The 14044-nt window shown below is 48.9% G+C and overlaps 1 protein-coding gene across 1 annotated transcript in view; it reads right to left on the minus strand.

Annotated features, from left to right (window-relative positions):
* Window positions 1-13637, minus strand: part of LOC135481091 (arylsulfatase J-like) — a 28177-nt gene extending 14540 nt beyond the window's left edge. Inside the window, exons 1-2 of the mRNA XM_064761023.1 lie at window positions 13098-13637; window positions 12290-12476 (exon numbers count right to left, since the gene is read on the minus strand). Of these exons, the coding sequence (XP_064617093.1) occupies window positions 12290-12476; window positions 13098-13370 (460 nt within the window). The 5' untranslated portion in view covers window positions 13371-13637. The remainder of the gene's footprint in view (window positions 1-12289; window positions 12477-13097) is intronic.
* Between the last annotated feature and the right edge of the window lie 407 nt (window positions 13638-14044).

The raw sequence follows: 14044 nt of genomic DNA on the forward strand, positions 1-14044 counted from the left end.
TGTAAATCTGAACAGAATGGCCTTCATGTACACCTGACCAGGATGGCCCTCATGTAAACCTGGCCAGGATGGCCTTCAAGTAAACCTGACCAGGATGGCCTTCATGTAAACCTGACCAGGATGGCCTTCATGTAAACCTGACCAGGATGGCCTTCATGTAAACCTGGCCAGGATGGCCTTCATGTATACCTGACCAGGATAGCCTTCACATAAACCTGACCAGGATGGCCTTCACGTAAACCTGACCAGGATGGCCTTCACGTACTACTGACCAGGATGGCCTTCAGGTACACCTGACCAGGATGGCCTTCATGTAAACCTGACCAGGATGGCCTTCATGTACACCTGACTAGGATGACCTTCATGTAAACCTGACCAAGATGGCCTTCATGTAAATCTGACCAGGATGGCCTTCATGTAAACCTGACCAGGATGGCCTTCATGTACACCTGACCAAGATGGCCTTCATGTACACCTGACCAAGATGGCCTTCACGTAAACCTGGCCAAGATGGCCTTCATGTACACCTGACCAGGATGGCCTTCATGTAAACCTGACCAGGATGGCCTTCAGGTAAACTTGACCAGGATGGCCTTCATGTAAACCTGACCAGGATGGCCTTCACATAAACCTGACCATGATGGCCTTCACGTAAACCTGACCAGGATGGCCTTCATGTACACCTGACCAGGATGGCCTTCATGTAAACCTGACCAGGATGGCCTTCATGTAAATCTGAACAGGATGGCCTTCATGTACACCTGACCAGGATGGCCTTCATGTAAATCTGAACAGGATGGCCTTCATGTACACCTGACCAGGATGGCCTTCATGTAAAAATGACCAGGATGGCCTTCATGTAAACCTGACCAGGATGGCCTTCACATAAACCTGACAAGGATGGCCTTCATGTACACCTGACCAGGATGGCCTTCATGTAAACCTGACCAGGATGGCCTTCATGTAAACCTGACCAGGATGGCCTTCATGTAAACCTGACCAGGATGGCCTTCATGTAAACCTGACCAGGATGGCCTTCACGTAAACCTGACCAGGATGGCCTTCACATAAACCTGACCAGGATGGCCTTCACGTAAACCTGACCAGGATGGCCTTCACGTACAACTGACCAGGATGGCCTTCAGGTACACCTGACCAGGATGGCCTTCATGTAAACCTGACGAGGATGGCCTTCATGTAAACCTGACCAGGATGGCCTTCATGTAAACCTGACCAAGATGGCCTTCATGTAAATCTGACCAGGATGGCCGTCATGTAAACCTGGCCAGGATGGCCTTCATGTAAACCTGACCAGGATGGCCTTCATGTAAACCTGACCAAGATGGCCTTCATGTAAATCTGACCAGGATGGCCGTCATGTAAACCTGGCCAGGATGCCCTTCATGTACACCTGACCAAGATGGCCTTCATGTAAACCTCAGCAAGATGGCCTTCATGTACACCTGACCAGGATGGCCTTCAGGTACACCTGACCAGGATGGCCTTCATGTACACCTGACCAGGATGGCCTTCATGTAAACCTGACCAAGATGGCCTTCAGGTAAACCTGACCAGGATGGCCTTCATGTACACCTGACCAGGATGGCCTTCATGTAAACCTGACCAAGATGGCCTTCAGGTAAACCTGACCATGATGGCCTTCATGTAAACCTGACCAGGATGGCCTTCATGTAAACCTGACCAGAATGGCCTTCAGGTAAACCTGACAAAGATGGCCTTCATGTACACCTGACCAGGATGGCCTTCGCGTAAACCTGACCAAGATGGCCTTCATGTAAACCTGGCCAGGATGGCCTTCATGTACACCTGACCAGGATGGCCTTCAAGTAAACCTGACCAAGATGGCCTTCATGTACACCTGACCAGGATGGGCTTCATGTACACCTGACCAGGATGGCCTTCATGTACACCTGACCAGGATGGCCTTCATGTAAACCTGACCAGGATGGCCTTCACGTAAACCTGACCAACATGGCCTTCAGGTAAACCTGACGAACATGGCCTTCAGGTAAACCTGACCAGGATGGCCTTTACGTAAACCTGACCAGGATGGCCTTCATGAAAACCTGACCAGGATGGCCTTGATGTAAACCTAACCAAGATGGCCTTCATGTACACCTGACCAGGATGGCCTTCACGTAAACCTGACCAGGATGGCCTTCAGGTAAACTTGACCAGGATGGCCTTCATGTAAACCTGACCAGGATGGCCTTCACATAAACCTGACCATGATGGCCTTCACGTAAACCTGACCATGATGGCCTTCATGTAAACCTGACCAGGATGGCCTTCATGTAAGTCTGACCAGGATGGCCGTCATGTAAACCTGACCAGGATGGCCTTCATGTACACCTGACCAGGGTGGCCTTCACGTAAACCTGACCAGGATGGCCTTCACGTAAACCTGACCAGAATGGCCTTCAGGTAAACCTGACCAGGATGGCCTTCATGTACACCTGACCAAGATGGCCTTCATGTAAACCTGACCAGGATGGCCTTCATGTAAACCTGACCAGGATGGCCTTCATGTAAATCTGAACAGGATGGCCTTCATGTACACCTGACCAGGATGGCCTTCATGTACACCTGACCAGGATGGCCTTCATGTAAACCTGACCAGGATGGCCTTCACGTAAACCTGACCAGGATGGCCTTCATGTAAACCTGGCCAGGATGGCCTTCATGTAAACCTGACCAGGATGGCCTTCACATAAACCTGACCAGGATGGCCTTCACGTAAACCTGACCAGGATGGCCTTCACGTACAACTGACCAGGATGGCCTGCAGGTACACCTGACCAGGATGGCCTTCATGTAGACCTGACCAAGATGGCCTTCATGTAAACCTGACCAGGATGGCCTTCATGTAAACCTGACCAAGATGGCCTTCATGTAAATCTGACCAGGATGGCCGTCATGTAAACCTGACCAGGATGGCCTTTATGTACACCTGACCAAGATGGCCTTCATGTAAACCTGACCAAGATGGCCTTCACGTAAACCTGGCCAAGATGGCCTTCATGTACACCTGGCCAGGATGGCCTTCAGGTAAACCTGACCAGGATGGCCTTCATGTGCACCTGACCAGGATGGCCTTCACGTAAACCTGACCAAGATGGCCTTCATGTACACCTGACAAAGATGGCCTTCATGTACACCTGACCAGGATGGCTTTCATGTACACCTGACCAGGATGGCCTTCACGTAAACCTGACCAAGATGGCCTTCATGTAAACCTGGCAAGGATGGCCTTCATGTAAACCTGACCAAGATGGCCTTCATGTACACCTGACCAAGATGGCCTTCATGTACACCTGACCAGGATGGCTTTCATGTACACCTGACCAGGATAGCCTTCAGGTAAACCTGACCAAGATGGCCTTCACCTAAACCTGTCCAGGATGGCCTTCATGTAAATCTGACCAGGATGGCCTTCATGTACACCTGACCAGGATGGCCTTCACGTAAACCTGACCAAGATGGCCTTCATGTAAACCTGGCCAGGATGGCCTTCATGTACACCTGACCAAGATGGCCTTGATGTAAACCTCAGCAAGATGGCCTTCATGTACACCTGACCAGGATGGCCTTCATGTACACCTGACCAGGATGGCCTTCATGTACACCTGACCAGGATGGCCTTCATGTAAACCTGACCAAGATGGCCTTCACCTAAACCTGGACAGGAGGGCCTTCAGGTAAACCTGATCAGGATGGCCTTCATGTAAACCTGACCAGGATGGCCTTCATGTAAACCTGACCAGGATGGCCTTCAGGTAAACCTGACAAAGATGGCCTTCATGTACACCTGACCAGGATGGCCTTTGCGTAAACCTGACCAAGATGGCCTTCATGTAAACCTGGCCAGGATGGCCTTCATGTACACCTGACCAGGATGGCCTTCATGTAAACCTGACCAAGATGGCCTTCATGTACACCTGATCAGGATGGGCTTCGTGTACACCTGACCAGAATGGCCTTCATGTACACCTGACCAGGATGGCCTTCCTGTAAACCTGACCAGGATGGCCTTCACGTAAACCTGACCAGCATGGCATTCAGGTAAACCTGACGAAGATGGCCTTCATGTACACCTGACCAGGATGGCCTTCATGTAAACCTGACGAAGATGGCCTTCACCTAAACCTGGCCAGGATGGCCTTCAGGTAAACCTGACCATGATGGCCTTCATGTAAACCTGACCAGGATGACCTTCATGTAAACCTGACCAGGATGGCCTTCATGTAAACCTGACCAGGATGGCCTTCACGTAAACCTGACCAGGATGGCCTTCATGTAAACCTGACCAGGATGGCCTTCATGTAAACTTGACCAGGACGGCCTTCACATAAACCTGACCAGGATGGCCTTCACCTAGACCTGACCAGGATGGCGTTCACGTACAACTGACCAGGATGGCCTTCAGGTACACCTGACCAGGATGGTCTTCATGTAAACCTGACCAGGATGGCCTTCATGTAAACCTGACCAGGATGGCCTTCATGTAAACCTGACCAAGATGGCCTTCATGTAAATCTGACCAGGATGGCCGTCATGTAAACCTGACCAGGATGGCCTTCATGTACACCTGACCAAGATGGCCTTCATGTAAACCTGACCAAGATGGCCTTCACGTAAACTTGGCCAAGATGGCCTTCATGTACACCTGACCAGGATGGCCTTCATGTAAACCTGACCAGGATGGCCTTCAGGTAAACCTGACCAGGATGGCCTTCATGTACACCCGACCAGGATGGCCTTCACCTAAACCTGGCCAGGATGGACTTCCGGTAAACCTGACCAGGATGGCCTTCATGTAAACCTGACCAAGATGGACTTCATGTAAACCTGACCAGGATGGCCTTCATGCACACCTGACCAGGATGGCCTTCATGTAAACCTGACCAGGATGGCCTTCATGTAAATCTGAACAGGATGGCCTTCATGTACACCTGACCAGGATGGCCTTCATGTCATTCTGACCAGGATGGCCTTCATGTAAACCTGACCAGGATGGCCTTCATGTAAACCTGACCAGGATGGCCTTCATGTAAACCTGACCAGGATCGCCTTCACATAAACCTGACCAGGATGGCCTTCACGTAAACCTGACCAGGATGGCCTTCACGTACAACTGACCAGGATGGCCTTCAGGTACACCTGACCTGGATGGCCTTCATGCAAACCTGACCAGGATGGCCTTCATGTAAACCTGACCAGGATGGCCTTCATGTAAACCTGACCAAGATGGCCTTCATGTAAATCTGACCAGGGATGGCCGTCATGTAAACCTGACCAGTATGGCCTTCATGTACACCTGACCAAGATGGCCTTCATGTAAACCTGACGAAGATGGCCTTCACGTAAACCTGGCCAAGATGGCCTTCATGTACACCTGACCAGGATGGCCTTCACCTAAACCTGGCCAGGATGGCCATCAGGTAAACCTGACCAGGATGGCCTTCATGTAAACCTGACCAGGATGGCCTTCATGTAAACCTGACCAGGATGGCCTTCATGTAAACCTGACAAAGATGGCCTTCATGTACACCTGACCAGGATGGCCTTCACCTAAACCTGGCCAGGATGGCCTTCATGTAAACCTGACCAGGATGGCCTTCATGTAAACCTGACCAGGATGGCCTTCATGTAAACCTGACCAGGATGGCCTTCATGTAAACCTGACAAAGATGGCTTTCATGTACACCTGACCAGGATGGCCTTCGCGTAAACCTGACCAAGATGGCCTTCATGTAAACCTGGCCAGGATGGCCTTCATGTACACCTGACCAGGATGGCCTTCATGTAAACCTGACCAAGATGGCCTTCATGTACACCTGACCAGGATGGGCTTCGTGTACACCTGACCAGGATGGCCATCATGTACACCTGACCAGGATGGCCTTCATGTAAACCTGACCAGGATGGCCTTCACGTAAACCTGACCAGCATGGCATTCAGGTAAACCTGACGAAGATGGCCTTCAGGTAAACCTGACCAGGATGGCCTTCATGTAAACCTGACCAGGATGGCCTTCACGTAAACCTGAAAAGGATGGCCTTTACGTAAACCTGACCAGGATGGCCTTCATGTAAACCTGACCAGCATTGCATTCAGGTAAACCTAACCAAGATGGCCTTCATGTACACCTCACCAGGATGGCCTTCATGTAAACCTGACGAGGATGGCCTTCAGGTAAACTTGACCAGGATGGCCTTCATGTAAACCTGACCAGGATGGCCTTAACATAAACCTGACCATGATGGCCTTCACGTAAACCTGACCATGATGGCCTTCATGTAAACCTGACCAGGATGGCCTTCATGTAAACCTGACCAGGATGGCCTTCATGTAAATCTGAACAGAATGGCCTTCATGTACACCTGACCAGGATGGCCCTCATGTAAACCTGGCCAGGATGGCCTTCAAGTAAACCTGACCAGGATGGCCTTCATGTAAACCTGACCAGGATGGCCTTCATGTAAACCTGACCAGGATGGCCTTCATGTAAACCTGGCCAGGATGGCCTTCATGTAAACCTGACCAGGATGGCCTTCACATAAACCTGACCAGGATGGCCTTCACGTAAACCTGACGAGGATGGCCTTCACGTACTACTGACCAGGATGGCCTTCAGGTACACCTGACCAGGATGGCCTTCATGTAAACCTGACCAGGATGGCCTTCATGTACACCTGACTAGGATGACCTTCATGTAAACCTGACCAAGATGGCCTTCATGTAAATCTGACCAGGATGGCCTTCATGTAAACCTGACCAGGATGGCCTTCATGTACACCTGACCAAGATGGCCTTCATGTACACCTGACCAAGATGGCCTTCACGTAAACCTGGCCAAGATGGCCTTCATGTACACCTGACCAGGATGGCCTTCATGTAAACCTGACCAGGATGGCCTTCATGTAAACCTGACCAGGATGGCCTTCATGTAAACCTGACAAAGATGGCTTTCATGTACACCTGACCAGGATGGCCTTCGCGTAAACCTGACCAAGATGGCCTTCATGTAAACCTGGCCAGGATGGCCTTCATGTACACCTGACCAGGATGGCCTTCATGTAAACCTGACCAAGATGGCCTTCATGTACACCTGACCAGGATGGGCTTCGTGTACACCTGACCAGGATGGCCATCATGTACACCTGACCAGGATGGCCTTCATGTAAACCTGAGCAGGATGGCCTTCACGTAAACCTGACCAGCATGGCATTCAGGTAAACCTGACGAAGATGGCCTTCAGGTAAACCTGACCAGGATGGCCTTCATGTACACCTGACCAGGATGGCCTTCACGTAAACCTGAAAAGGATGGCCTTTACGTAAACCTGACCAGGTTGGCCTTCATGTAAACCTGACCAGCATGGCATTCAGGTAAACCTAACCAAGATGGCCTTCATGTACACCTCACCAGGATGGCCTTCATGTAAACCTGACGAGGATGGCCTTCAGGTAAACTTGACCAGGATGGCCTTCATGTAAACCTGACCAGGATGGCCTTAACATAAACCTGACCATGATGGCCTTCACGTAAACCTGACCATGATGGCCTTCATGTAAACCTGACCAGGATGGCCTTCATGTAAACCTGACCAGGATGGCCTTCATGTAAATCTGAACAGAATGGCCTTCATGTACACCTGACCAGGATGGCCCTCATGTAAACCTGGCCAGAATGGCCTTCAAGTAAACCTGACCAGGATGGCCTTCATGTAAACCTGACCAGGATGGCCTTCATGTAAACCTGACCAGGATGGCCTTCATGTAAACCTGGCCAGGATGGCCTTCATGTATACCTGACCAGGATGGCCTTCACATAAACCTGACCAGGATGGCCTTCACGTAAACCTGACCAGGATGGCCTTCACGTACTACTGACCAGGATGGCCTTCAGGTACACCTGACCAGGATGGCCTTCATGTAAACCTGACCAGGATGGCCTTCATGTACACCTGACTAGGATGACCTTCATGTAAACCTGACCAAGATGGCCTTCATGTAAATCTGACCAGGATGGCCTTCATGTAAACCTGACCAGGATGGCCTTCATGTACACCTGACCAAGATGGCCTTCATGTACACCTGACCAAGATGGCCTTCACGTAAACCTGGCCAAGATGGCCTTCATGTACACCTGACCAGGATGGCCTTCATGTAAACCTGACCAGGATGGCCTTCAGGTAAACTTGACCAGGATGGCCTTCATGTAAACCTGACCAGGATGGCCTTCACATAAACCTGACCATGATGGCCTTCACGTAAACCTGACCAGGATGGCCTTCATGTACACCTGACCAGGATGGCCTTCATGTAAACCTGACCAGGATGGCCTTCATGTAAATCTGAACAGGATGGCCTTCATGTACACCTGACCAGGATGGCCTTCATGTAAATCTGAACAGGATGGCCTTCATGTACACCTGACCAGGATGGCCTTCATGTAAAACTGACCAGGATGGCCTTCATGTAAACCTGACCAGGATGGCCTTCACATAAACCTGACAAGGATGGCCTTCATGTACACCTGACCAGGATGGCCTTCATGTAAACCTGACCAGGATGGCCTTCATGTAAACCTGACCAGGATGGCCTTCATGTAAACCTGACCAGGATGGCCTTCATGTAAACCTGACCAGGATGGCTTTCACGTAAACCTGACCAGGATGGCCTTCACATAAACCTGACCAGGATGGCCTTCACGTAAACCTGACCAGGATGGCCTTCACGTACAACTGACCAGGATGGCCTTCAGGTACACCTGACCAGGATGGCCTTCATGTAAACCTGACGAGGATGGCCTTCATGTAAACCTGACCAGGATGGCCTTCATGTAAACCTGACCAAGATGGCCTTCATGTAAATCTGACCAGGATGGCCGTCATGTAAACCTGGCCAGGATGGCCTTCATGTAAACCTGACCAGGATGGCCTTCATGTAAACCTGACCAAGATGGCCTTCATGTAAATCTGACCAGGATGGCCGTCATGTAAACCTGGCCAGGATGGCCTTCATGTACACCTGACCAAGATGGCCTTCATGTAAACCTCAGCAAGATGGCCTTCATGTACACCTGACCAGGATGGCCTTCAGGTACACCTGACCAGGATGGCCTTCATGTACACCTGACCAGGATGGCCTTCATGTAAACCTGACCAAGATGGCCTTCAGGTAAACCTGACCAGGATGGCCTTCATGTACACCTGACCAGGATGGCCTTCATGTAAACCTGACCAAGATGGCCTTCAGGTAAACCTGACCATGATGGCCTTCATGTAAACCTGACCAGGATGGACTTCATGTAAACCTGACCAGAATGGCCTTCAGGTAAACCTGACAAATATGGCCTTCATGTACACCTGACCAGGATGGCCTTCGCGTAAACCTGACCAAGATGGCCTTCATGTAAACCTGGCCAGGATGGCCTTCATGTACACCTGACCAGGATGGCCTTCAAGTAAACCTGACCAAGATGGCCTTCATGTACACCTGACCAGGATGGGCTTCATGTACACCTGACCAGGATGGCCTTCATGTACACCTGACCAGGATGGCCTTCATGTAAACCTGACCAGGATGGCCTTCACGTAAACCTGACCAACATGGCCTTCAGGTAAACCTGACGAACATGGCCTTCAGGTAAACCTGACCAGGATGGCCTTTACGTAAACCTGACCAGGATGGCCTTCATGAAAACCTGACCAGGATGGCCTTGATGTAAACCTAACCAAGATGGCCTTCATGTACACCTGACCAGGATGGCCTTCACGTAAACCTGACCAGGATGGCCTTCAGGTAAACTTGACCAGGATGGCCTTCATGTAAACCTGACCAGGATGGCCTTCACATAAACCTGACCATGATGGCCTTCACGTAAACCTGACCATGATGGCCTTCATGTAAACCTGACCAGGATGGCCTTCATGTAAACCTGATCAGGATGGCCTTCATGTAAATCTGAACAGGATGGCCTTCATGTACACCTGACCAGGATGGCCTTCATGTAAACCTCACCAGGATTGCCTTCACGTAAACCTGACCAGGATGGCCTTCATGTGAACCTGACCAGGATGGCCTTCATGTAAACCTGACCAGGATGGCCTTCACGTAAACCTGACCAGAATGGCCTTCATGTAAACCTGGCGAGGATGGCCTTCATGTAAACCTGACCAGGATGGCCTTCATGCAAACCTGACCAGGATGGCCTTCATGTAAGTCTGACCAGGATGGCCGTCATGTAAACCTGACCAGGATGGCCTTCATGTACACCTGACCAAGATGGCCTTCATGTAAACCTGACCAAGATGGCCTTCACGTAAACCTGGCCAAGATGGCCTTCATGTACACCTGACCAGGATGGCCTTCATGTACACCTGACCAGGATGGCCGTCATGTAAACCTGACCAGGATGACCTTCATGTAAACCTGACCAGGATGGCCTTCACGTAAACCTGACCAGGATGGCCTTCACGTAAACCTGACCAGAATGGCCTTCAGGTAAACCTGACCAGGATGGCCTTCATGTACACCTGACCAAGATGGCCTTCATGTAAACCTGACCAGGATGGCCTTCATGTAAACCTGACCAGGATGGCCTTCATGTAAATCTGAACAGGATGGCCTTCATGTACACCTGACCAGGATGGCCTTCATGTACACCTGACCAGGATGGCCTTCATGTAAACCTGACCAGGATGGCCTTCACGTAAACCTGACCAGGATGGCCTTCATGTAAACCTGGCCAGGATGGCCTTCATGTAAACCTGACCAGGATGGCCTTCACATAAACCTGACCAGGATGGCCTTCACGTAAACCTGACCAGGATGGCCTTCACGTACAACTGACCAGGATGGCCTGCAGGTACACCTGACCAGGATGGCCTTCATGTAGACCTGACCAAGATGGCCTTCATGTAAACCTGACCAGGATGGCCTTCATGTAAACCTGACCAAGATGGCCTTCATGTAAATCTGACCAGGATGGCCGTCATGTAAACCTGACCAGGATGGCCTTTATGTACACCTGACCAAGATGGCCTTCATGTAAACCTGACCAAGATGGCCTTCACGTAAACCTGGCCAAGATGGCCTTCATGTACACCTGACCAGGATGGCCTTCATGTAAACCTGACCAGGATGGCCTTCAGGTAAACTTGACCAGGATGGCCTTCATGTAAACCTGACCAGGATGGCCTTCACATAAACCTGACCATGATGGCCTTCACGTAAACCTGACCATGATGGCCTTCATGTACACCTGACCAGGATGGCCTTCATGTTAACCTGACCAGGATGGCCTTCATGTAAATCTGAACAGGATGGCCTTCATGTACACCTGACCAGGATGGCATTCAGGTAAACCTGACCAAGATGGCCTTCAGGTAAACCTGACCAAGATGGCCTTCACCCTAACCTGACCAGAATGGCCTTCAGGTAAACCTGACCAAGATGGCCTTCATGTAAACCTGACCAAGATGGCCTTCATGTAAACCTGACCAAGATGGCCTTCATGTAAACCTGACCAGGATGGCCTTCATGTAAACCTGACCAGGATGGCCTTCTTGTAAACCTGACCAAGATGAACTACACCTATTGTGGTACATGGTGAATTTCATTGGATACACTCAGAAATATCTAAACAATTTCAGATCTTCTAGAAAATCAATTAAGTGAAGAGGGGGAATTGTTGGAGCATGTGCAGGTACTTTAACAGAAAATGAGAAAGTTTACAGATTTATATTGTTCCTCTTCATGAATTGTAGAACTAACTCCCTGCTACATGTCAGTGATATACGTTTAATAGGATGCACAAAAAATAGCTTAAAATGGGTTTCCCAAGGGCACTGCTCAAATTCCTCTCACCATAATGCTGGCCCCCGTAGTATAAGTGAAATATTCTTGAGTACAGCATAAAACACCAAGCAAATAAATAAATAAATAAAATAGCTAAGAAGGCATTTCCAAGGATACACAAAATCTGTGGGCTCCATGTTATATTAGTCCTTTTTATCTCACTACATTGGGGGGAAAATGTTCACAAAAATTCCTAGGTCCACAACTCTTACTCACAGGGACAGTGGGGACTGTAGTGAGTCGTTGGGTCATGTCACTGGGTGTGTTGTCTTAATTGTCTGGTGTCTTCAGCATAATGTTACAGCTGTACAGAAACTACCAAAGGCGTGATCTTTCTCGATTAGCCCCAGACATACTAGAAGACAATCACCCAACCGAACAGAAGTAATTAAAACCCTCACCAAAATAGGAATCGAAACCACGGCGTGTAGGCAAATACTCTTCCTTGTAGAAGCCGATGTGCCACTTGCCCACCATGTGCGTGGAGTACCCAGCTTCCTTCATCTTATCTGCCAGGGTGGGGTCCTCTAGAGGAAGGCCGTTCGGCTGTGTCCACCAGATGATACCATGCTGCAGACCGGTGTGGATCTGAAATAATTCATGTACTTGTACATAAAGAATATACTGATTAAATCGTGATGAGGCAATCCCAATGCCACTACATATGTCTCAGCAACTGTTATAAGTTCTCAGACAGACAAAAAAAAAACCAAGAGACATAGTATTCCCTGCCAGAGAATGAAATTACTATGTACAGCTAGTATACAGCATATATACAACTTAATTACTGGTTGCCCCGCTGGGGCCACTTTTGAAAAGCTTTGTAAAAGACACTGTCTACTCTAACGTGCCATCATTAAGGCAACGTTATTTACAAGTTCCTAAAAATTGATTCATGATGTTTTGTGAGAGTAGGTCCTGGTTCTAAGAGATAACTGATTAAACATGTGGCACGGGTGCAGTATTTGCGCAGTATACTAGGAGTAACTAGTGGCAAGCTTCCTTTTGCTCTGTTGGTAGAGTCCTGCATTATTTTGGACTTAAGCCGAGAGATCAGAGTTCAAATCCCAGTGAGACCCAAAGTGATTATCAGTTACAAAAGGATGCAGAATATGTGTGACGTGGCTCACTGGCAATAGTACATTTAAGAGGCCAATGTCGTATGGTGATTACTAATTTTATAATAGCAGAATTACAATTATAGCTTACCTGGTATTTGCCTGAGAACAGCTGACTCCGGGTCGGTGTGCAAATCGGCTGTACATAGTAATTCTCCAGCTTCACCCCTTCTCCAGCAAGTTTGTCCAGATTGGGAGTTTTGATTTCGGAATTGTGGTAACCAATGTCATGGAAACCGTAGTCATCAGCTACTATAAAGAGGATGTGGGGCTGTTTGTTGCTCTGACTTTGCACAGTGAATTCTCCCAAAGCACAGAGAAACACCGCAGCCACAGCAGATAATGTCGTTTTCCCAGTCATCATGAGTTTGTCTGAGGCAGAGATGAGAACTGTCCCGTCTGGCTGTAATCAGGAAAACAGAACAAACGACTATGAGAAAATCCTGTGTGCTTCTTTATCTAGTCTACATGAACAAAACAATCTTCCATGACACACTGAACTTTATTCACTGTATTATCTCTGCGACTAATATAAGGGCTAACATTATATTGCTAGTCCCAGATTATCTGTAACAATATACATGTACTTAACTGAAAAGATCGATAACCCTAGCATATTTTAAGCCACAGTCACGTGGCCATTCAATGTCAGGTCATATGAACAAACAACTTTAAGTTGAGTTTAACAGCAACATATGATCTACACTGGATTCACAGCTGTCAAACAAATCCCACTTTTGTCTTCCCTCGCCTTTTCTTCACGCACGTGACGCGGTTTCGTATCTGTTTACATAAAGAGCTACACGAAGGGGGATAACTGTTAAATACCTGAGACTTACCGAGGACCTGGACCTGTCAACGTCAAGTATGACTATAACACAGCAAATGTTTTGATATTCTGAAACGCATTAGCTAATACTCTGTACATGCAACTTTTGTTATGGCTTGCAGCAGATTTGACAAAATCGAGGTCTTAGTCGACCATCTGTCATAACATCACTCTACAGATACTACTATCACTGTTTAATCAATTTTAGC

This window comes from Liolophura sinensis, chromosome 13 (genome assembly GCF_032854445.1).
Source record: "Liolophura sinensis isolate JHLJ2023 chromosome 13, CUHK_Ljap_v2, whole genome shotgun sequence".
Classification (NCBI taxonomy): domain Eukaryota; kingdom Metazoa; phylum Mollusca; class Polyplacophora; order Chitonida; family Chitonidae; genus Liolophura; species Liolophura sinensis.